General features: G+C 45.7%; 1 protein-coding gene across 1 annotated transcript; it reads left to right on the plus strand.

Annotated features, from left to right (window-relative positions):
* The first annotated feature begins 3,894 nt into the window (after window positions 1-3,894).
* Window positions 3,895-23,249, plus strand: ago1 (argonaute RISC component 1). The gene is made up of 19 exons (XM_062986032.1): window positions 3,895-4,197; window positions 9,503-9,689; window positions 9,902-10,022; window positions 10,136-10,317; window positions 10,499-10,635; window positions 11,778-11,912; window positions 12,318-12,405; window positions 12,497-12,644; window positions 12,834-12,953; window positions 13,501-13,623; window positions 14,608-14,741; window positions 14,859-15,043; window positions 15,309-15,468; window positions 15,563-15,653; window positions 17,839-18,033; window positions 18,960-19,094; window positions 19,184-19,285; window positions 19,387-19,586; window positions 20,278-23,249. The coding sequence occupies exons 1-19, from the start codon at window positions 4,173-4,175 to the stop codon at window positions 20,384-20,386; spliced, it is 2,577 nt and encodes an 858-aa protein (XP_062842102.1). The 5' UTR covers window positions 3,895-4,172; the 3' UTR covers window positions 20,387-23,249.
* The last annotated feature ends 338 nt before the right edge of the window (window positions 23,250-23,587 follow it).

The following is a 23,587-nucleotide window of genomic DNA, read 5'->3' on the forward strand; positions in this document are numbered from 1 at the left end:
GAAGCGGCGTAGAAAGGAGCCTCAATGGGGACGCGCTTCAATCTGAGGTGATTATCACTACACCCTAACCCCTACGAAGGGTACACACTCTGTACTGTAGAATGGTTCACTCTGAATCAAAACAAAACATCAAGCATCGTAGCACACCTCAAAGCCTTAAAGTTAGCTGAAGTTAATATTATAAACGCAGCGGGATAAATATGACTTATAATATGACGGATTGATAAACGGGGGTCTAATTCGGTCATCCTCCCTACGAAGGGAGCTTGAAAGTGAGGCGCCAACAGCAGCCATTTGTATGGTGGTTCCAATTAGTGGTGTGCGATACTGCACAATTTGGTATCGATCCGATACCAAGTAAATACAGGGCCAGAATAGCCGATATCGATCCGATACCGATACTTTTTAATAATTAAGGTAGATGCATCATCAAATTGCTAAATCTGAATGAATGTTCATGACCTTTCGGTGTATTATTGTAATACATAATTTTTTTGTAAGTAGCTGCTCTCAGTAGGGTTGTAGATAAATTCAGTTGTTTAAAGCAATTCCGATTTCTTGTTTCTGTTGCTTTACTTTCTCACAACGTTACCATCATGGCGTATCACCACCAAGCGGCTAACTCATACCACGTAGTTGTGTTTGCTGTGTGAATACATTTGTAAATTTTTAATAGTGACCGAATACAGACATCCCAAGTTGCAAAAACTCATTTCAGGGAGGTACCCCCGGACCTCGACCCCGACCCCCCAAGCCCAAAAAAAAAAGAAGCTAAAAAACCTCTCGCACACACCAAAGGATATGGGTGATAACAGAACTTTTAGGAGCTGCTAACTGAGCTACTAAGCTAACTTTTCGCGTCACAAACACATTAATGTGTACTACATAGTGCACTAGATAGTGTGAAAGATAATAGATTTATGTTCCCTACATAGTGCACTAGATAGTGTGAAAGATTGATTGTTCCCTACATAGTGCACTAGATTGTATATTAGAAAAGAATTTATGTTCCTTACTTAGTGCACTAGATAGTGCACTAGATAATAGACTTTTGTTTCTTACATAATGCTTTAGGTAGCGTATTAGTTAACAGGTTTAGGTTCCCTACATAGTGCACTAAATTGTATATCAGATAACGCATTCATGTTCCCTACATAGTGCACTAGAAAGTATAACTAGATGATGATTTGTGTTCCTTACATAGTGCACTAGATAGTGTATTACATAATTATTTATGTTCCCTACATAGTGCGCTAGATTGCATATCAGATCACGGATTTAATACGCGATCGGAGGAAAAAAGTCTGTGTCGCGTGTGTGTGTGTGTGTGTGTGTCGCGCGCGTGTGTGTGTGTGTGTTGCTCTTGGCCGCTCGTTCGAGATTCCGGGAGATTTTATCTGACTTGCGGGCATCAGGGAGCCGCTATGTATATGCGGGAGACTCCCGGAACTTCCGGGACACTTGGGATGTCATACATGTGTCCTTGTTAATTTAAAATAAAAAATCTATGCTATTCTGTTTACATTTATAAGCACAAAGTCAAAAGAAAAGAGCTCTCATTCACCAAAACACGGAATAACAGCCTCACTACATGCGCCGATTCATGTGCGTAGTGTGAGCAAAGTGCATCCGTACTTTATGTACGTATAGTTTACACTATTATTTCCATAAAATATCGATAATATCGATATTTGGATCGATCCGCCCACCACTAGTTCTAATGTGAACCCAAAGAGGTCTCGCTTCGATACTGATGTACACTTCAGGATTCAAACTTCTGAGATTCTTTTTGATGTTTTCACTCCAAATGAAATCTAACCAGTGGCTTTACTTACAAGTGCAGTCCAACTCGCAAACATGTCAGAAATGACTTTATTAGATACACCTGTCCGATACCTACATTTGGGTACTTGACAAATGACAAATGGTACTCACTCACCACTTTCTTAACCGCTGGAGCCTATCCCAGCTTTTCAATGGGTGCAAGGCACACAGTTACACCCTGGATGGGGTGCCAGTCCATCGCAGGGCAGACACACACACACACACACACACACATTCTCCTATAGGGCAATTCAGTGTCTCCAATTAACCTGACTGCATGTTTTTGTAATGTGGTAGGAAAACGAAGCTCCCAGAGGAAACCCACGCAGACACGAGGAGAACATGCAAACTCCTCACAGGAAGGACCCGGGCCGCCCCACCTGGGGATCGAACCCAGGACCTTCTTGCTGTGAGGCGACAGTGCTACCCACCGAGCCACCGTGCCACCCGAAAGTGAAACAGAATTTTTTTTAAACAAAACAAACGACTCATTTTCATGAAGATTTTATGAAATTCTGATGTTCAAAAGTCTAAATTGTCCTTAACTGCTGGTGTTCACCAGATATCTCTTCTTTTTTCGACCATTTTACAGCTTTTCTTACAGAGAGGAACACAGATGGATAGAAATGATTGACATAAATTGTCCTGCGGTGTGACTTCACATTACACTAAAATAAAATGAATATGTAATAATAATTTTAAATATAGATTGGTTGTATTCAAGATTCAAGAGTCCCTATAATTTCCTTTGGGATCAATAAAGTATCTTTCTACCTATCTATGTGAATTATAATTTTGTAATTATATTTTGTATATGTATATTATTCATAGCTGTTTTTCAATTCCAATCTTAACTTTTACCCTTTTTATCACTCACACAAGTGGACCCATGCTATAAAATGATCACATTCTGATGAAAATTCTGTTTATAGTTAAATTTTGCAGTATTTTAAAGAAAAACACATGGCGATTAGATGAACTGTAGCTTTATAAAAGCTTATTTATGAAGGTTTAATTTCATTTGAAGTGATGATGTCACTACACCACTTAATTTACTGTGATTATTACTGTAGGAGTTTTGTGCATTTTAAAACCTTATAGTGACAAAGGAAATGTGTATAAAATAATGCCAAAAGCATTTAGAAACATAAAGTGTTACTGATTTATTTTATAAATGTTTATATTTTATACTTTTATACACTGCAGGAGATTTTGCATGTTTACCTTACAATAAAAAACAAACAAATAAAACACATCTTTCATCTAAAAGTAAAACCGTTACATAAAACATTCCATTTTGCATCACAGACACAAATTGGAAAAAAAACAAAGTAATAAATATTTATATTTGATAAAATCCAGTCACATCACCCACACTTCATTGATTATTCTATAATCTATAATCTATTATATTCTATAAAAGGGACAGTTGTGGCCTAGTGGTTAAGTTACTGGACTAGTAATCCAAAGGTTGCTGGTTCAAACCCCACCACTGCCAGATTGCCACTGCTGGGCCCTTGATCAAGGCCCTTAACCCTTAATTGCTTAGACAGTACTGTAAGTCGCTTTGGATAAAGGCGTCCGCTAAATGCAGAAAGTTGTAAAGAGATGGTCTGGCCATGATGAAATGAATAAACATATTCTGATTAGCCTCACAGCAAAAAGATCCTGGGTTCAATTCCCAGGTGGAGTGACCTGGGTCCTTTCTGTGTGAAGTTTGCATGTTGTCAGTGTGGGTTTCCTCCGGGTGCTCCGGTTTCCTCCCACAGTCCAAAGACGTGCAGTTAGGCTAAAAGGAGATACCACATTGCCCTAGGAGTGACTGTGTGAATCGCACCCACCGCGACCGTGACCAACAGACAGTAAACGGATTAGATACATTGTTGGTTGAAGATGCTACCGGCCGCTGCGGGGCAGCAAGCAGAAATAATGTGGACGGCGGAGAGACTCGAACCGTTAGAAGGAGCAGAAGGAGCGGATGAGGGGATGAGGGGAGGAGGTGGAGGCTGTTTTGGGGCGACCGACCGACCGACTGGTGGGTTTTTTTGTTGTTCCTCTGGGGACTCGTGTTTGAACGGAGAGCAGGAACATAAACACACCGAGCGGGAGGAAACGGGACCGTAAAATCGTCCAAAGATCCACCGCAGCTTCTGGAGAGAGCAGCCGAACGGGAGCTATTGTTTTCGGGGAGAGAGAGTCGCAGGGTCCGGGGGGCTCCGACGGGGGGCTGAAGCGGAGCGAACAGCCGCTAACACGCCGAGAGACGGAGCCTGATAGTCGGGAGGGAACCAGGCTCGCCGCCGTGGCGGAATTACTATCCAGAAGAATCATCTGAAAGGCTGAATGGGATGGAGCCGGGACCATCAGGAGCTGGTAGGTGACTCTGGGATGCTAAAATGTTGGGAATTCAGGGGGTTTGTTTCAGGGGGTTTGTTTTGGAAAGTGGGTGGCATGTTGGGTCCATGGATCATTTTACATACACGCAGCCTTGTGCATTATATGCATTGTATCTCCCTGTGCTATATAATGCAACATATTTAGAAATACAGTAACCACCTTGTTAGTATTAATTATTTAAAAAGTATTCACACCCATTGTACTTGTGAGACGAGCTTTGATCCTGTGCAATACAGCTGTTTTCATTTACTTCTCACATCTCTTTGTAAGGTCAATCAATATGACCAGGTCTGTCCAGAGGCTGGAAAATACACTGACCTGAAACAAGCAGTTCTGGAGACAATATCGTAGAGCTCAGTTCAAAAAGACACAATATGAAATCACAGCCACGCTGCCTAGGTCAGACTAACTAGAACCATAGCCCAGCTGTCACCCAAAAACACGTATTATTGGGCTACAAGAACTTAAGCAAAAAGTCTTATGGTCCTATAAGATTAATGTGGAATTTCCAGCTTGTACTATGTGTGAATTCAAGTCTAGCCGCCAAATAACACAATCCTTGCTGTAAAATATGGTGGAGGTAGATTCATATGTATGTTTTTTTTAGCAGAAGAAACTTTCAGTCTGGTTAGAATTGATTGGACGCTTAATAACACACAGAGTGGTTTGAACAAAGAAATCAGATGTGTCTGAAACTCTTGATCTTGACCACATTAAACATCTGTGGCACAAACTCAACATTTTTGGGTGTTACTTCCTAACTGCTTGGCAGAACTTGAGGGATTCAGTAACACAAAAGTGAAAAGCTCCAAACTGAGTCCATTATGTTGATTAATTCAGACGTATCCAAAACAGACTTCTGTAGTAGCTCCTAAACCAAGTACTGAACATGTGGTGTGTGTGTGTGTGTGTGTGTGTGTGTGTGTGTGTGTGTGTGTGTGTGTGTGTGTGTGTGTGTAACTACTTCTAAATTGTTGCCAGTGTTTGTTTGTTTTTCTACCAGGGCGTGTCCGATTTTTAAATGATCCGATTTTTAAAATGACCTGCCGATCCCCGCCAAATGCATCCTACAAATATTGAGCTCGCGAGTGTGAAAGGTGGTGCTTTTTTTGGAGGGGGGGGATTGTGGCACCGAAGGTCGTGGGAATCCTGGGCGATGTTAAACCCCATTTTTTTGAAGGCCCCTCACCCTCCCCTTTAAACCACTCCTCCAGCGCATGTAGAGACCCCACACACCCAACGACACCTCCCACCCAACAGCACCCCAAAGGATTATTGATCCTAGTAGCAGATGTTTAGTTTGGGGTTTTCAGTCATAAAGAATCCGGTGCAGCCGATAATGAGAAACCCCCCCCCCCCTTCACTCTTCAGCCTCAGACATTTGTTGATGATACCCATTGTGGCTAAAAGAATGTAGATGCCGTTTCTAATTATTGATTTTATTTAGTTTAGCCTCTCCCAGTGTATCACTGGAATTCCAGTGGCCCTAACCTCAACCCTAATAAACATTCAGCTCAATGGTTAAGGCACTGGACTAGTAATTCAACCAGAAGGTTGCTGGTTAAACTCCCACCGCCACCAGGTTACCACTGCTGTAAGTCACAGTTGGAAAAAAGCATCTGCTAAATGCCGTTAATGTAATTTCATTTCGTGCAGGTCGTGCACTTTATTTAATCTCTCATTTTCTCCCAATGATTTGTAAGATGCTTATACCCCATCAGTTAATATCTCCTGGGCGTATCTTGCATAAAAGTCCACCTGCTGTCAATATAATGATAATGATTTGTGATCCTGGAGGAGCTTGGAGTGGAACCACTGCTCCATCGTGTTTGAAGTGGTTTGGGCATGTGATAAGGAAGCTTCTTGGTTGCTTTCTGTTGGAGGTATACCAGGCATGGTCAGCTGGAAAGAGGCCCTGGAGCAGACCCAGTACCCGCTGTAGGGACCACATCTCCTGGCTGGCATGGGATTGCTTGTGGCTCCCACTGGAGGAGCTGGTAGAAGTTGAGGGGGGCGGAGATGCCTGAGCTTCTTTACTTGCCCCGTTGCCACCACGATTCTTAAATAGATGATGGGCGGAAAAGATTCTGATTCTGATTCCTTACCTGGAGACGTGTCATCTCATCTTCCATCAGCTCTTCTTGCTGAGGGTTCCAGTAACAACAGAATGAGAAGATCAGCCCAGTTCTCCAGTATTTTGGGTGTTCCTCAGGTGTTCCCAAACCTTGCTAGCTGTTTACAGACCTTTAGCTGGCTCCTCCTGGTTCTCCTTGGTTGGAATTTTAAGTCAAGGACCTTGCTTAAAGGGTCATGGGGTGACCCATGCAGATGATGACCGAAAGTGTGGATGGTACCCGTGTACCCAGGCCTCCTGCTGCCCGACCCCTGGGTCATTTTGATGTCATGGTGTGGATCTACTTGGCCTAATGAGTGGTCTCTTTTGGGGCGTGATGGCTTACTAAATTTGTTGAGGATGAAAATATTGGAAACGTATGAAATGGAAATTCTGGCGGGCACTCAGGTGGCACAGATTTAAATCACGCCAGCTCAATACCGCTGGGATCCGGGTTCAAATCTCTCACCAGTCTTTTACACAGACGGGATTGGCTAGAGTGGCCGAAGCTCTGTGATTGATTGTATTCCTGCCGTGGTGGAACCGTACCCACCGAGACCCTGAACAGACTGAAACAGCTGATAAAAGTGAAGTAAAATTTACACCAGAGCTTTTAAAACTGAAGGCTGAGAGCGAGTCCCAGCAGGCAGGTGGTTTGTGTCTGGACGTCGGTCACTTGAGCAGGTCATGCACTCACACCCACAACAACAGGACATCTGGACCAATGAGAGCGTGTGGTTTTGCCGCTGCCCTCCACTTGTTCCAGCTCCTTCAAGAAAACGAGGGGGGTGGATTGGGAGGGGTGCGCTATTGTCCCCTCTCTTTTGGCTCGGGCTCCTACTCCAACCATCTGCCTCGGCCCCGGTCACAGTTTGACACCATCATGATCGTTATTGAACGCGTTCGTACCGTTCGCACATCACGGACAGTTTGGAATCCACCTGATGCGCCATCATGCTTTGATTGAAGCGTGCTCTTTCACCACCAGATCTTCAACTCGAGTGGGCGCGTAAAGGAAGATCGATGGCCTCGTCCCAATACCTCGCCGCAGCTGAAGCCTCGGCGTAAAGGCGCGCCCCGAACCCCCCGATGCTCCCGGGGTCGCCTCATCTCCATGACAATGTGTGTTGCTGTGGAGTCGCCATGGTGAGGCTGGGAATGTGGTTGTGTGCGCCGCGCCGCTGATGTGGGGGCGTCAGCCTTTATCTTTTACTTTCTCCAACTTCTTTTTTTCTCCCCAACTCCATTCGTCTCTCCCCCCGTGAGGAGGGGTTAAAGCCCGCCTAATAAAGCAGGAGTCACTGAAGATCCTGTTTTACCCCCAAACATCACAAAACGCACTATGTGGCACCCACAGGTGTGTATAATATCTCCTATATATTTATGAAAGCATTCGACACCTGACCATGAGCTTATCGAACGTCATGAGCTTACTGAACGACTGACCTCTGTGTGATCTGTTCAGCTAGAACAACAGCTGCTCTGCTGAGAAGGCTTCTCACAACACTTTGAAGTACAGTTTGTCTGTGGGAATTTGTGCCCATTCAGTCAAAAGATGACAGCATTTGTATGGCTGAGCACTGATGGGTTGACGCTCCGGTTTATTCCAGAGATGTTGAGTGGGGCTGAAGTCAGGGCTCTGTGCAGGACACTGGAGTTTCTTAATGTCTTCATAGAGTCATGCTGGAACAGGAAAGGGCCTTCCCTAAACTGTTGCTGCATATAAAGTTGGAAGCATATAATTTCAATTAAATGATTGATTTATTACACCTGTTAGCAACTGTTGTGGTTAAAACACATGAATTTAAAAATTTAAGAGGGGTGTCCCAATACTTTTGTCCATTAAGTGTATGAAGACCTTGGTTTGATGAGTTTGGTGTAGAAGAAATCCAGTGGCCTGCACAGAGCCCTGACCTCAACCCCACTGAACACCTTTGGGATGAATTGGAATGCTGATCAGAACTTTTCAACGTGGCTCAGAGATAACGTCTGACCCCACGAGAATGTAAACGTTAGTCTCTAATTACTAACCCACTGGTGAAACATTTAAATATTAAAACCTGGCATCATTTATTTTCACCTCAGCCATCATGACTTTATTGTTTACATGACAGTTATGGCATTTATCAGACACTTTTATTCATAATTGAAGGTTAAGGGCCTTGCCCAGGGGCCCGACAATGTCAACTTGGTGATGGTGGGGCTTGAACCGGCACCCAGCTGAGCTACCACTGCTTATGTATCATCATAATAGTTAAGCTATCATTGCTACAAGTGACTGAGACAGACTTAGACCCGTCTGTGCAGCCAACCATCACAAAGCAATGACTGCGTAGTGATGTAGTGGGCTCGTGTCCTTTACCCCTGTGCCACCCAAGTGCCACCCTTGGTAGCTAATTGTGATGCCCTTGCATCTGGACTGTCTGTTTATTCTCTCACTTGCTTGCTTATCTGCATTCGATTAGGCGGGGTTCACTCGATCAGGTCAAAAGTTTCAGGACGCGAGGCAAGAATTTCTAAGCCAGATTATTTCCAACGTCAGCAGCTTTGAGCTTTTCATCTCCTGGTTCCCCTACCCTTTCCAACCCGCTTTTTTATTTAGTCTTTTTGTTTGTCGCCTCTTCTTTTGTCCCGCACGTTCTAACAGGATCCTTGCTTACGAGGCATGTTTAATTCTACTTGTTCCACACGGCCTCGGCCGCATATTGTCGCTGGGTTTGTGCCTAAGCGACGCGGTGATAATGTGCTGCTCCTGAACGAGGCGAGTTCAGATCTCAGCTTTGCTGCACGTGTTTTGCCCGACGGTCTCGGCTCTCCCTGATGGTGGTGGCGGCAGAGATGAGCAAGAGCTAAGCTACTATTGGCCACGACTGGATTAGGGTGCAAAATGCTTTCAGATCAGATCAAATCCAAACACATAAACATGCACAAAAGGTCAAGGTGTCTAAATATTTATTGAATTGTGCGTCCTGTGTGCAGTGACAGAGCTGTGATCTCATCATTACTGTAACTCTCCTCTGTGTTCAGTAATGAGTGTCAGCGTGTGATCTCATCCTTACCAATACACCCTCACTCTTTACCATCATCATCATCATCATCATCACACTCTCACTGACGATGCCGTTTGACACCGAATCTCTAATCTCTGATTCTCTGTCTCTTGCTCAGTGCCCACGGCGCCGTACCCCCCGCCCATGCAGCAGGTCTTCCAGGCGCCCCGGAGGCCTGGCATGGGCACCGTCGGCAAGCCCATCAAGCTGCTGGCCAACTACTTCGAAGTGGAGATCCCCAAGATGGACGTCTACCACTACGAGGTGGACATCAAGCCTGACAAGTGTCCTCGTCGGGTCAACAGGTACGTAGATCGTTTCGTTTCCCCACAAGCCTTGTGTCATGTCAGATGCCCCAGACCAATTATTGCCACAACAATTGCTAACTGGTACATTGAAAGAATAAAGAAAGAAACACAAGGGATTCTGGGAAATGTAGTCAGTAACAGAATGCAGTTCCCCCCCAGCATTTGTCCTCTGTTAAAACCACTCATTTGTTCTGTTTGCTCCTGCGCAGGGAGGTGGTGGAGTACATGGTGCAGCATTTTAAACCGCAGCTCTTCGGCGACCGCAAGCCAGTTTACGACGGCAAGAGGAACATCTACACGGTCCTGGCTCTCCCTATAGGAAGTGAGAAGGTCCGTCAGAGAAGTCCAAACATCAAAACACTAAACAAAACAACCACATTTTAATCTACTCTTGTTTTGTGAACCTGTTTGTGATCCGTCGACCTCTATGGGTTTGGTTTCAGGTGGACTTCGAGGTGACCATCCCGGGCGAGGGCAAGGACCGCATCTTTAAAGTGTCCATCGGCTGGCTGGACAAGGTCTCGTGGCGGTTGCTGCAGGAGACTCTGGTCAGCGGGCGTCTGCAGGTCCCGCTGGACTCGGTTCAGGCTCTGGACGTGGCCATGAGACACCTGGCCTCCATGAGGTACGTGAACCTCTGCCTCCCAAAATCTGTGGCTGAGGGAGCTGGTGGCCAAAAATATTAGGAACCCATCCACCAGTGTTTCATATTCATTCATGCATTCATAGTTCGGTCTACTTGTACCACCTTTTTATCCTGGTCAGGTTCGCAGTTTTCTCTGACAGGCTTCTGTTACCCCTGACAGGTACACGCCGGTGGGCCGCTCCTTCTTCTCCCCTCCTGAAGGGTACTACCATCCGCTGGGAGGAGGGCGGGAGGTCTGGTTCGGCTTCCACCAGTCCGTACGGCCCGCCATGTGGAAGATGATGCTCAACATCGACGGTAAGGGACGTTCAGTCATCGCTCTGGCTCCTGCGGTCAGTCACTCGCAGTGACCAGTGGAATAAGATCCAATGATTGCAATACAAAATGTTTTTGATACGTTAGGTATCACGTGTAGATTAAAAAGTAGATCTAAGACCCTCGTTGCCCTTCATCCAACATTTAGGCAACCTGATGCGGACAGTGCCCTGATCAGTCGATAAAGCAAGTGTGAAAATCCTAACAACACTGTTGCACTGAGGTTTTGACTGAATGGGCACAAATTCTCACATGCATGATCCTAAATGTGATTCAAAACACACTTTATATTAATGCTTGTGATTTTTGGATGTGATGTCCAGTACCAGTCAAGCTTGTGGTCAGACGTTTTAAAAAGAACCACTTAAAAAATGATTTGTTTATCCTGTAATGGTAATTTTTAAATAGAATTTTGACCCTACAAACCCTGGAATAAATAAACAATGCACTTATGATACTATTGATTGTGTCTTTATGCTTTTGTTTAAGGCGGTGGTTCAGGATTGCTTGTTTAACAATAATATAGATTAATTTTTGTTTACACAACCCCTAGTTCTGACCTCTCAGCCTGAAAACGTTCTTGATACGTAAGGTATCATGTGTAGATTAAGAAGTAGACCTGTGACCCTCGTTGCCCCACATCCAGATCCAGCATTTAGGCTACCTGATGCGGACAGCGCACTGATCGGCTGATAAGGCAACAGCACTGTTGCACTGAGGTTTTGACAGAATGGGCTCAATTTCTCACATGCACGATCGTAAATGTGATCCAAAACACTTTGTGGAAAGCCTTCTCAGGGGGTGGGAGACTGTTATGGCCACAAAGTGTGAACTTTATATTATAGCATATGGTTTTTGACGTGATGTCCAGTATCGGACAAGCTCGTGGTCAGGTGTTTCAAAAAGCATCACTTAAAAAATGATTTGTTTATCCTGTAATGGTAATTTTTAAATTGAATTTTGACCCTATAAACCATGGAATAAATAAACAATGCACTTATAATACATTTTGATAAAAATAGTGATTCTATAAATATTCATGAGCTCCAGTTGTTTATTAGACGGGTTTTTATCCTGAGCGTCTGTAATAATATATTAAAACTTTGTGTGTTTTGAATCTTCAGTGTCGGCCACGGCTTTCTACAAAGCTCAGCCGGTCATCGAGTTCATGTGCGAGGTTCTGGACATCCGCAACATCGACGAGCAGCCTAAAACTTTGACCGACTCCCAGAGGGTTCGCTTCACCAAGGAGATCAAAGGTACAGCTGTTCGCTTCACCCGAGCATCACTTTTGCACACTGAAAGGCGATTCGGGCGGCACGGTGGCGACGTGGGTAGCGCTGCCGCCTCACAGCAAGAAGGTCCTGGGTTTAGATCCCAGGTGGAGCGGTCTGGGTCCTTTCTGTGTGGAGTTTGCATGTTCTCCCCGTGTCTGTGTGGGTTTCCTCTGTGAGCCCTGGGTTCCGCCCAAAGTCCATAGACGTGCAAGTGAGGTGAACTGGAGATACAAAATCATCCATCCAGCTGGGAATCGATCACAAATCATTTTGAACCTGGACGTTACGAGCACATCATTTCACCAAATAAATGTTATTTTTTTTTAGGTTTAAAACAAAGTTCCTGTGATGTTTCGACGTTCCCATGTGTGTGCTCGTGTGTTTCAGGCCTGAAGGTAGAAGTGACGCACTGCGGACAGATGAAACGAAAGTACAGAGTGTGTAACGTCACCCGCCGCCCCGCCAGCCACCAAACGTGAGCGTTATTCATCTAAATCTGAAGTCTTGTTGCCCAAAAAAGAATGTATATTTCAAACATTTCACGTGATGCCCGTCTCTGTCGGCAGGTTTCCGCTGCAGCTCGAGAGCGGCCAGACGGTGGAGTGTACGGTGGCACAGTATTTCAAACAGAAGTACAACCTGCAGCTGAAGTACCCACATCTACCCTGCCTGCAGGTGGGCCAGGAGCAGAAACACACCTACCTGCCTCTGGAGGTGAGATATTAAAGGAATACGCCTTGTACTGATGCTAGTCTGGGGAGGTGAGCCGTCATATCTGAGGAGGTTTAACATCTAGGAAAGTCCTCTCAAAAACGTACCATTTTACTAAGTTCTCTTAGAGGCGTTCCATTGCACTGACAGGACAGAAGCAGTTTCTCATCACTGGGTTTTGTTCTGTTTCAGGTGTGTAACATTGTGGCCGGGCAGCGGTGCATCAAAAAACTGACGGACAATCAGACGTCCACCATGATCAAAGCCACGGCGCGCTCTGCACCCGACCGACAGGAGGAGATCAGCAGACTGGTGAGTGCTGGCCTGGATTGTTCACTGGTATTTAGAGAACGCCCTCATGGATCACGTTGGGCCTCTTCACTCCGGGCCACATCAATTCTGACAATATAAAACTGTGCAGACTTCCATCACCATTGCTTAGATCTCAAGCTCTCAAGTTCAAATCTCAGCTCTGCTATCAGCCGGCCAGGCACCTACACAGACACACTATTGGTTGTGTGTCTGTAGCATGAGGGACAGTGGCTGAAAAAGGGTTCCTCATTACATTTGACTTGTCGATGTACCTACACGAGGGCGGCTAATCATGAATGTCAGTGCGTGGCTCTCCACACATGTTACTGCTCTCCGTGAGAACTCACCCTGGCGGGTGAAAAGAAGTGATTCTTGACCCTCTTTGATTGGGGTTGGCGGCAATGACAAGAGAGAGAAAACTGGCCACAACTAAATTAAACTCTCTTATTGTATTAATGATGACAGATTAATAATTTATATGATCGTCTGTAAGTCACAGATTCTCAGAGTTACATCTGGACGGTGTGTTCTGTGTCTCTCTCTTCAGATGAAGAATGCGAACTTCAACCTAGACCCCTACATCCAAGAGTTCGGGATCAAGGTCCGGGACGACATGGCAGAGGTGACGGGTCGAGTCCTCCCAGCTCCCATTCTACAGTACGGCGGCAGGGTAAGAGACGCTGGAGTCACAATTAGACCCCGCGATGGCTTTATTTTGGATGTTTTATATTTAGTCTGTGATTCTTGGCTTTCCTTCTCATTTAGATGTTTGTTAGGTGTGAAACTGTGCAGCTGAAGATCACACTGGGATCGGTGTGATAGGCAGAGCACAGACTAGTTACTGTTCAGAATTAAGATTCTACTTATTAACATTGGTGGAAATTGAAATCACAGTATATAATGTGTAGGAAAACAACAAGCAGACACAACTAGCCTTTGTTTTGAAGGAGATTAGACCTGATGGAGACTTCTTTGCGACAGCTGTTGTCTAATTAGCTAAAAAATAAGCTATATCACTCAAGAAATATATATTATTGAGCAGCATGGTGGCTCGGTGGGTAGCACTGTTGGTTTTGATCCCCAGGTGGGACGAAGTTTGCATGTTCTTCCTGTGTCCGATTGGTTTTCATCCAGGAGCCCTGGTTTCCTCCCACAGTCCAAAGAAAGGAAATAAAATAAAATTTTAAATGTAATGTTATGCATATATAATACATAATAATATATAACAATCTAACATCTAAATAAATAAGCATATTAGAAGTTATAACAAAGGACAAAAAACTAAAGCTGTAAGCCTAAAAGGTGCAGTTTATATCTTTATATTTGTGCATTTTAGCAAGCGCCTTTATCCAAAGCGACTTACAATACTGTGACAGTATACAGTCTAAGCAGTTGAGGATTAGGGGCCTTGCTCAAGGGCCCAACAGCAGCAACCTGGCAGTGGTGGGGTTTGAACCAGCATTTTTCTGATTACTAGTCCAGTACCTTAAACACTAGGCAACAACGTCTTATTACAGACATTTTTATCAACAGTACCATGAGTAATTGTGCATATCATAAAGTTCCATATTAATAATTCTGTATCAGACCGTATGGCTGATTCTGTGCCGGGCTAATTTGTTTCCCCCCTTCCCCAAACGTTTGTTTTCTTTAGAACCGAGCCATAGCGACACCCAACCAGGGAGTCTGGGACATGCGAGGGAAGCAGTTCTACAATGGCATCGAGATCAAAGTGTGGGCCATCGCCTGCTTCGCCCCACAGAAACAGTGTCGCGAGGAGGTGCTCAAGTAAGTCGCTCACCAGGCTGGCTGCTGGATCTCAGCGATGGTGGTCCAGCGTAACAGACCCCTGTGCCACCCGAGCGCCGCGTTACAATAATACATTATAATGTGTCGCATCTGCAGGAACTTCACCGACCAGCTACGTAAGATCTCGAAGGACGCCGGGATGCCCATCCAGGGCCAGCCGTGTTTCTGTAAGTACGCGCAGGGAGCCGACAGCGTGGAGCCCATGTTCAGGCACCTGAAGAACACGTACGCCGGCCTGCAGCTCATCATCGTCATCCTGCCCGGGAAAACGCCCGTCTATGGTACGCCATACAGCACAGTGCTGATGCTTGTGTGTCCTTTCAGTGTTTAATTTAAATACCGTGTCGGGCATCTGCACAGACGTTGGCTTTGTCTCGGGGTAGGGGGTGTACCAAGCCCAAATAAATGCTTCATCATGGTCAGGTTCATGTTGGTCTGGCACCACACAGGAACACTGGGCATAATGCAGAAGTCTCCTGTTCATGTCTTGGATGTTTATATCACATTTTTATGAACGTGTGTGTGTGTGTGTGTGTGTGTGTGTAGCGGAGGTGAAGCGTGTAGGAGATACCCTGTTAGGAATGGCCACTCAGTGTGTCCAGGTGAAGAACGTGGTGAAGACCTCGCCTCAGACGCTCTCCAACCTCTGCCTCAAGATCAACGTCAAACTCGGCGGCATCAACAACATCCTGGTACCGCACCAACGGTGAGCGCTGTGTGTGTGTGTGAGAGAAATAGGTAGATTTGTACACAGGTAATCTGTGTATTTATACACTATGTTCACCTTGTTCCATTTGCAGGTCAGCAGTGTTCCAGCAGCCCGTCATCTTCCTGGGTGCGGACGTCACTCACCCGCCGGCAGGAGACGGGAAGAAGCCCTCCATTACTGCTGTACGCGTGAATATAATACACTATCACACACACACACACACACACAAAGAAAGAGGGGCGGTGGTGAGAGGGTGTTGGATATTTTCGTTTTATCGTCATGTCCATCAAGCCAGATTTGTGTTCTACATACAAATGTCTTACAGACAGAACTGGCCGTGTCTGAGGGAGGGTTTGTCCTCATTGCCACTGCAATAGCGACTCCTGCTGTCTGGATGAGTAGCGTACACGGTGTAGCTCTGTGTGAGAATCCAGTGACCGCTGAGTGCATTAAACATTTAGCTAATTTTTTTCCTCCTGTTCTGGACTTTCCCCCCTTTTTATTTCCCGAATCTGCTGCCGCTTCTTATCACCTACCAGTTTTGGGTTCCCCACACAGAGCTGTACTGCGTACGGAGAGCCACGCTACGACCCCCTCCTACTCGAGCATGCACCCGGACCAACTCCGGAGATCTCGTATCACAGCGGCATCGGGAAGAGACCCTGTCCGACCTTCCCTCCTTCAAACCAATTGTGTTTGTGTAGACGCCCGGCCAGGTCTGTGGCTCGAACACTCATCTGTGCCACCTGAGCGCCCAGTTAGATGATTTTTGCGGTCGGCTTTTATAATTGGCATGAAAATAAAACATCAAAAGGACATCACAGGGGAGACAGGAAGGCAAATCAAGAATTTATCAAGGGCATAATAATTATCTGTGGAATAGAAGCAGCATCAAAATCTGAATTTGGGGGGCGCACGGGTGGCCCACCAGCTCTACTGTCAGCCGTCCAGGTGCCTACGTACATGATTGGCTGTACAATTGCGCTGCACAGAGATGGTGAATAACGGAGAGCAGTGCGTGACTCTGTACGTGATGCTGATCCCTGTGTGAACCCCCCTCATGCAGGTGAAAAGAAGCGGTTGGTACTGCACACGTGTCTGAGGAGGTGTGTTAGTTACGACCCTTCTCGATCTGCAGCAGTGGATGGAAGATACAACCGGCTAATTAGATCTGACTAGACTGGGAGGAAAAAAGTGAACGTGCGTATGAATAGAAATAAAAAAATCGAGTTAAGATATTATATAAGTGGTATTTTCTACTCTTGAAGTGGCTCGTTAGATGAAACCTGCGGTGTGTTTTTGATCAGACGTCACTGCCGATGCTGTTGCCGTGTGAGTATAGGATGTGCCCCTGCTTCTAGCTGTTCTGTTGAACAGAGAACACCACGTCCAACACATGACAGCGTAAAGAACGAGTCGTCCTGGATAAAATTCGGGGCCCCGCCTCGCTGTCCACCCTGACGGGTTTTCGTAGAGCTCCTCAGAGAGCGAGGCATGGAGCGGAAGTGGCAGGGAAGGATTTAGGAGTGGTTAGCCGAGGAGGGGGGCGAGCGCTTCGGTGATGAGTCACATCCGAGCAGGCCGATACGTCACCTCGCACCCCATCATCCCCCTGTACGTTCGGTTACACCGAGAGGATGGTGACGAGGGCCTGAGTCACGGGAATAACCAGAAACAGGACGGAAGAGATGGAGAGAGAAAGTGTGTGTGTGGGTGTGTGTGTGTGGGTGTGTGTGTGGTGCTGACCATATTTCCTCTTGAGGAGAGGTGAACTGAGGTAGCTGGATTTGCTCTCTCCTCCACCGAGCCACTAGGTGGCAGCACTTTAATACCAATGCAATAAACATCACTGTATGGCCAAAAGTTTGTGGACAGGTGTATAAAATCTACTATAGCAAAGAAATAATGTTCTTCCAACTTTGCAAGAGTTTGCGGATAGCTCTTATCTGTTCCAGCATTCCATTACATGCGTTTGTTTCATAAAAACTCTGAACACCTTTGGAATGAATTAGAATGTGGACTGTGAGCCAGGCCTGGTTGACTGAAAAGGCACAAATTCCTACAGAAGCACTCCAAAATCTTGCAGAAAAGCCTTTCCAGAGGAGCGGGTGCTGTTATAGCCACAAAGACGATGGAATTGAACGTTAATGCCCGTGCTTTTGCGCATGGATGTCCAAGAAGCTCGTGGTCAGCTGTCCACATATGTTTGGCCACGTCGTGTAACGTAGTGGTGCGAGGCACCGTGGTTCCTCTATCCCTCGAAATGATGCTTCCCCTCATTACCTCCAGAACCTTGGTCCGAACTCATGATCAGTAGACACCACAAGTCCAGTTTACCCTCCTCTAACCAGATCTGTCTTTCTGTAGGTCGTCGGGAGCATGGACGCCCACCCCAGTCGGTACTGTGCCACGGTACGGGTCCAGAGACCCCGGCAGGAGATCATAGAGGATCTCTCCTACATGGTGCGCGAGCTTCTCATCCAGTTCTACAAGTCGACCCGCTTCAAGCCCACCAGGATTATCTTCTACAGGGACGGCGTACCCGAAGGCCAGCTACCACAGGTCAGTACGTTCATCGTCCGGAGCCGAACTGTACCAATATGAAAGCGTCAGCGCAGAACAGAGGACAAGATGCTATATAGCCAGAAGTATTTGGACACCTGACCACATGCTTGTTTTATCACATCTCACAAACAAACTGTCTTAAAATAAAGTGACCACTAAGATATCCTTTATTTGTCATTATACATGTACACGTGTACAGTACAATGAAATTCTTTCTTTGCATATACCAGCTTGTTTGGAAGCCATCGTACGGCACCCCTGGAGCACACAGGGTTAAGGGCCTTGCTCAAGGGCCCAACAGTGGCTGCATAGCAGAGCCTGGATTTGAACCGCCAATCTTCCGGTTGATAGCCCAAAGCTCTACCCACTAGGCTACCACTGTCAGCCTATGTGATCTTGAACAACAGCCGCTCTTCTGAGAAGGCTTCTCACATCAGTATGTCTGTGGGAATTTGTGCCCGTTTAGTCAAAAGAGCATTTGTATGTCTGGGCGCTGATGTTTGATGTTCCAAGACTATGATACAATAAAAAAAACAATCCCTAATTTCTAAAATAAAAGAGGGCATTTAAAAAACAACATATTAGAACATCACATGATGAGGATGATAGACTGATGTGAGAATTATCTACCCATTTTGTTTGAATATAACTATGGTGTAAGCAAGGCATAAAACAAATAAATAAATCAATAAATAAGTAAATAAATCATTCTAGAGCTGTTGAGCTTTTCTTCATGTCTTTATAGTTCCCTAAACTGTTGCTGCATATGAAGATGAAGGCATATTTTTTCTTTATATGATTTATTACACCTGTTGGCAACTGTTGTGGTTAAAACGCATGTATTTATTCATTAGAAGGGGTGTCCCAATACTTTTGTCCATACAGTGTATTCAACGTGACTCAGGGTTGTGATCTCATTTCAGATCTTGCACTACGAGCTTCTGGCCATCCGGGACGCCTGCATCAAACTGGAGAAGGATTACCAGCCCGGCATCACCTACATCGTGGTACAGAAACGCCACCACACCCGCCTGTTCTGTGCCGACAAGTCAGAAAGGGTGAGTCAGCTCCAAATTTGACCACCTCATCGCCACCCCAAGAAATTCATCCTAAACTAAAGTGAAAATAAAACCTTCGTTTCCCCCAGATTGGCAAAAGTGGCAACATTCCAGCAGGAACCACCGTCGACACCAGCATCACGCACCCCTTCGAGTTCGATTTCTACCTGTGCAGTCATGCAGGAATTCAGGTGAATTCAGATCCTCGACTGAACTCGTAATCGTTCCGTGGAACCTCTGGCGTGTTTTGTCTAGAATCGGCGCCTCTAAACGATGTTCTGGCGTGTTTCAGGGCACCAGCCGACCCTCGCATTACTACGTGCTGTGGGACGACAATCGCTTCACCGCAGACGAGCTCCAGATCCTCACCTACCAGCTGTGCCACACGTACGTCCGCTGCACGCGCTCGGTGTCCATCCCTGCGCCCGCCTACTACGCCCGGCTGGTGGCCTTCCGTGCCCGCTACCACCTGGTGGACAAAGAGCACGACAGGTAAGAGAAACACCAGTCCAGTCTGGCCAGCTAGAAGGCTTTCAGTTTACTGGGCAGTAAAAATATGCCCAAAAGTATGTGGACACCCATCCTAATGATTTTATTTTGTAATTTCTGCCACATTCATTTCCAACAGGTGTATAAAACGATATAAGGTAAATGATATACTTTTAACATTGTGGCAACAGTTTGGGGAAGTCCCCGCTCTCTTTCACAAAGCCAGCTTTATAAACCCAGCTCTCTCAACCCAGCTCAGCACTTTTGGGATGGAAGTCAGACCTTCTCTTCTCTTTTAACATCAGTTGAAGGTCAGCCTGACCTGACCTCTCTGCCTCTATGGATTAAATGGGCACAAATTCCCACAGACACACTCCAAACTCTTGTGGAAAGGCTTTGCAGATGAGAACGAGGGAGCGATTGGCTTAATTTGGAATTTCTCAGGAATACTAATTTCTGTGGGGAGTTTGCATGTTCTCCCCGTATCCGCGTGGGGTTCCCCTGGGTGCTCCGGTTTCCTCCCACAGTCCAAAGACATGCAAGTGAGGTGAATTGGAAACACTAAATTGTCCAAGACTGTGTTTGATATTAAACTTGTGAACTGTAGCTAGTTACACTTAGAACGGGTGTGAAAATGTATTTCTTTATGTGAAACTGTAATATAGATGAACGTTTCTTTCTCGCGTCTCTGTAGCGGGGAGGGCAGCCACGTTTCGGGCCAGAGCAACGGCCGCGACCCCCAGGCTCTGGCCAGAGCCGTACAGATCCACCACGACACCCTGAGGACCATGTACTTCGCCTGAGCGTCTGCACTACAAGGGTCCGAGGAGCCTCCTGACCTCTCTGAGCCAGTCCTTACAGCATCACGAGAACCACAAACCCTACGCACCTCGACAGGACCGTCCCCAGCAGAACGACCCGCTGGGAGCCGGACGGGACTAGACTCTGTTACTGTTTTCAACTGTGTTGTTGTGAACTACCTTCACGGCGTGTGTGTACCTGTACGTTTATATGCAATATGGATGAGGAACGGCACGACCGTCCACCACCGACTTGAAGATTCAACTGCCACTACAACTCTTCCTCTCGCGCTAGGCTGCCCGCCAGTGGAACCGAACACAGACGTGTCATTTTATTTCTCACTGTATGAATTTGTATTGTTTTGTTTTTTATTATTATTATTGTTGTTTTAAACAGTGTTACAGAACGGACGATTTTAGCACTTAGTGTTAGCTTTTAGACACCGCGAGCCCGGGTTGTTGAAAACCTTCCATTCCGGCGTACAAGCAGGATGGACTGTGTGGCGATCCACGGATACTGAAGACGTGCATTTGGTGTAGCCGATCGTATTTAGATCCGCCTGTGTAGCCAGTGGCGGCGTTAGTTTGATGATAGACGGACTGTCGGTGCATTTATACAAAAGTCCAGAGATGCCATGCATTCGTCTTTCCTGACGTCTTATTTTCAGACCATGTTTCCATATTCCAATCATTTCTGCCACGGTTCTAATCCTGTGAACTTGAGAGAATCAAAGGTCCAAGTTTAACCACCAAGTTTTCCTATATTCCTATACATTAAGGTCATTCCACGAGCTCAATATTAGCCTGATTTAGCCATTCCGAAAGACAAGACTTTGGAAGTAACGACCCGTTTTTATTATTCCGTCCACTTTCTGCACTTTCTGCTGCTATGGCACAAAGTTAATCGACGTTACAGAAGGTTGTAAGTTGTTTGCATATTTGAACCCGGTAGATTTTCCGATTTAGAAGTATTTTTGGATGAAGAAACGTGTTATCCAGTCATTCCAATTTGACTGCCTCAACAAACGTGTTCTGTATGGGTGTATGTAAACGTTTGACCTCAGCTGTAAATAAATGAGGTTGAAGAGCTGGACGTAAGGTTGAAGAAACTGCTTGGTCATCTTCCCTAGTGTGGTTAATTAATTATATTTAGTAATATTTGGCTCAAGTTTTAAATCCAACGTTACCAACACAAGGAAAGTTTTAAGCCACCAGAGTAACTGGGGTGTATCGTGAAAGCTGCATCTCTTTTGAATGCCATCATGTTCTTAAACAGACGTGCTGTTTCACTGACTACCTTAAACAGGTCAGTGTCTGGTGCCACCCTATAATAAATATGCCAACCCAACCCCTGCATGTTTTTAGGAAGAAGGTTTTCTCCTGTCTCCAAACAATATGCAAGCTGGTGGATTGACTTCAATAAATATGATCGAGAAAGTGATGGATAGGCTTTTAGTTCTGGGTTTGATCCTGTTATTTAGTATGTATGGGTTTCCCTTGAGTACCTCACCTCCCACGAATGCTGCAGTAGGTGGATTGCGAAGTACCAGTTGCTCCTAGTTAGGAGAGTGACTGAGTTAGGAAACGAATCATGCATGGCCTCTCTGGACCGCTACCTACACCAAAACCAGCATTCTGAAAAATGTGATGCCCACCATTCAGAGGCACTTATCCTTCCAAACCATGAATGAATCTTTCTGTCTGTATGTCAGGAAAATATCCATGCTGCATTCTGGCACCTGACTGGTCAGTCTCTGCCAGGAATCGAGAGACTTTACCTTGTTACGACAGTCTCAGAACTGTTTTCTTCCTCTCCACAAGAGCCTTCCAGCATCTCTAAACTGGTCTGTACCTGAAGCAATACAAGGTCTTTTTATTCGACGCAGAGCAGACCCAGAGAAGAGCGCCAGAGGAAGCGGCAGCCGCTCTGGATCAACTCTGCTCACACTGCACATTCCACGGTCCGAGAAGGACGTGACACGCTTCCCTCACGCCTCTTCTCTTTGTAGCTACTCCGCCCCCTCAGATATGTGAAAGCACTGCAGCCGGGTACAACCGCGGCCCACCCGGCCTTCGCCAACACGCAGAGGCAACCAGCATTGTCATTTCAAAGCCCCGGTCACACCGTGGGCGTAGCAGCCGCGGTAACACACGCCTACCTTGTTGCATCCTCTTCTCTCGCCTAGATCTTCATGATGTGTACCATGTACACTGTGCATCGAAGAGAAGAACCTAGTGTCCTTCGACTAGCCATTTTATGTATTGCATGTTTTAATCAGTCGTGTCGTGACTGATCGTTGTTTCACGCCAAAAATAGTTTTCGTTTGTAAACGCACTTCTCGTACCTTAGCAGCAGCCATGAGGGAGTCATGGTCGTCTTCAGCCTCGAAAGCACCTCAAAATAAAAACGTCCTCCACACGTGGTCCGGTTAAATACGAAGAGATTGAGATGTAATCAGGATTAATCATGTTTTATTTACTTCGTGAGATATTATGTTTGACCAAACCGACTACTTTGAAATGTATTTGTAGCTCCCTATTGTTGGGCCTGTATAACCAGTGCATTCTCTCCCATCTGAGATCGATCCAGCAATTTTGTCATGATGCAGTACTTTAATTCTTAGAAGCCACATGCGACTCATGGACTTTATAAATAGGAAACTGGAGAACAAACTTTACTTAGCCTCACCGTAAAAGCAATACGAAGCCACTGCAAAAGAACGGCCCTTGTTTATCAAAGCACTTCCTAATAGGCTGATTTAAATTACATGTGAATGAAAGTTAGTTTGGCTCTGTATGTAATAGTGTTGGGGGATTTGTGTGGGAAGGGTTATTTTTTAAACGGAAATAAAAGTTGTTTTTTATTAAAAAATGTCTTTCTGCTTATTAACGTCTTGAAGAAAATGATCTACAAAAAAATCTAGGTCTGTTTTTATTGGAACTTCCTATAATAGAGGTGGATGCTTGTTGAATTCTTTCAGTGGTTGTTTATCATTTGTGGAGATCCAGCCTGCAATTCTGGGCTACTGGAGTGTTCTTGATGGCAGATATAGCAAAGCCCCCCAGTTGTATGATACCCTTGTTTCCAAAACACGGATGCAGACTATAAGGTGTAAAGTCGTCTACCAGTTCTTTAACAACGGCCAGCCTGGGGGCTGGATTTAGGGGCTGGATTTAGGGGCTGTCAGTAAAGGAAAAAAGCCA

This window comes from Trichomycterus rosablanca, chromosome 23 (genome assembly GCF_030014385.1).
Source record: "Trichomycterus rosablanca isolate fTriRos1 chromosome 23, fTriRos1.hap1, whole genome shotgun sequence".
NCBI lineage: Eukaryota > Metazoa > Chordata > Actinopteri > Siluriformes > Trichomycteridae > Trichomycterus > Trichomycterus rosablanca.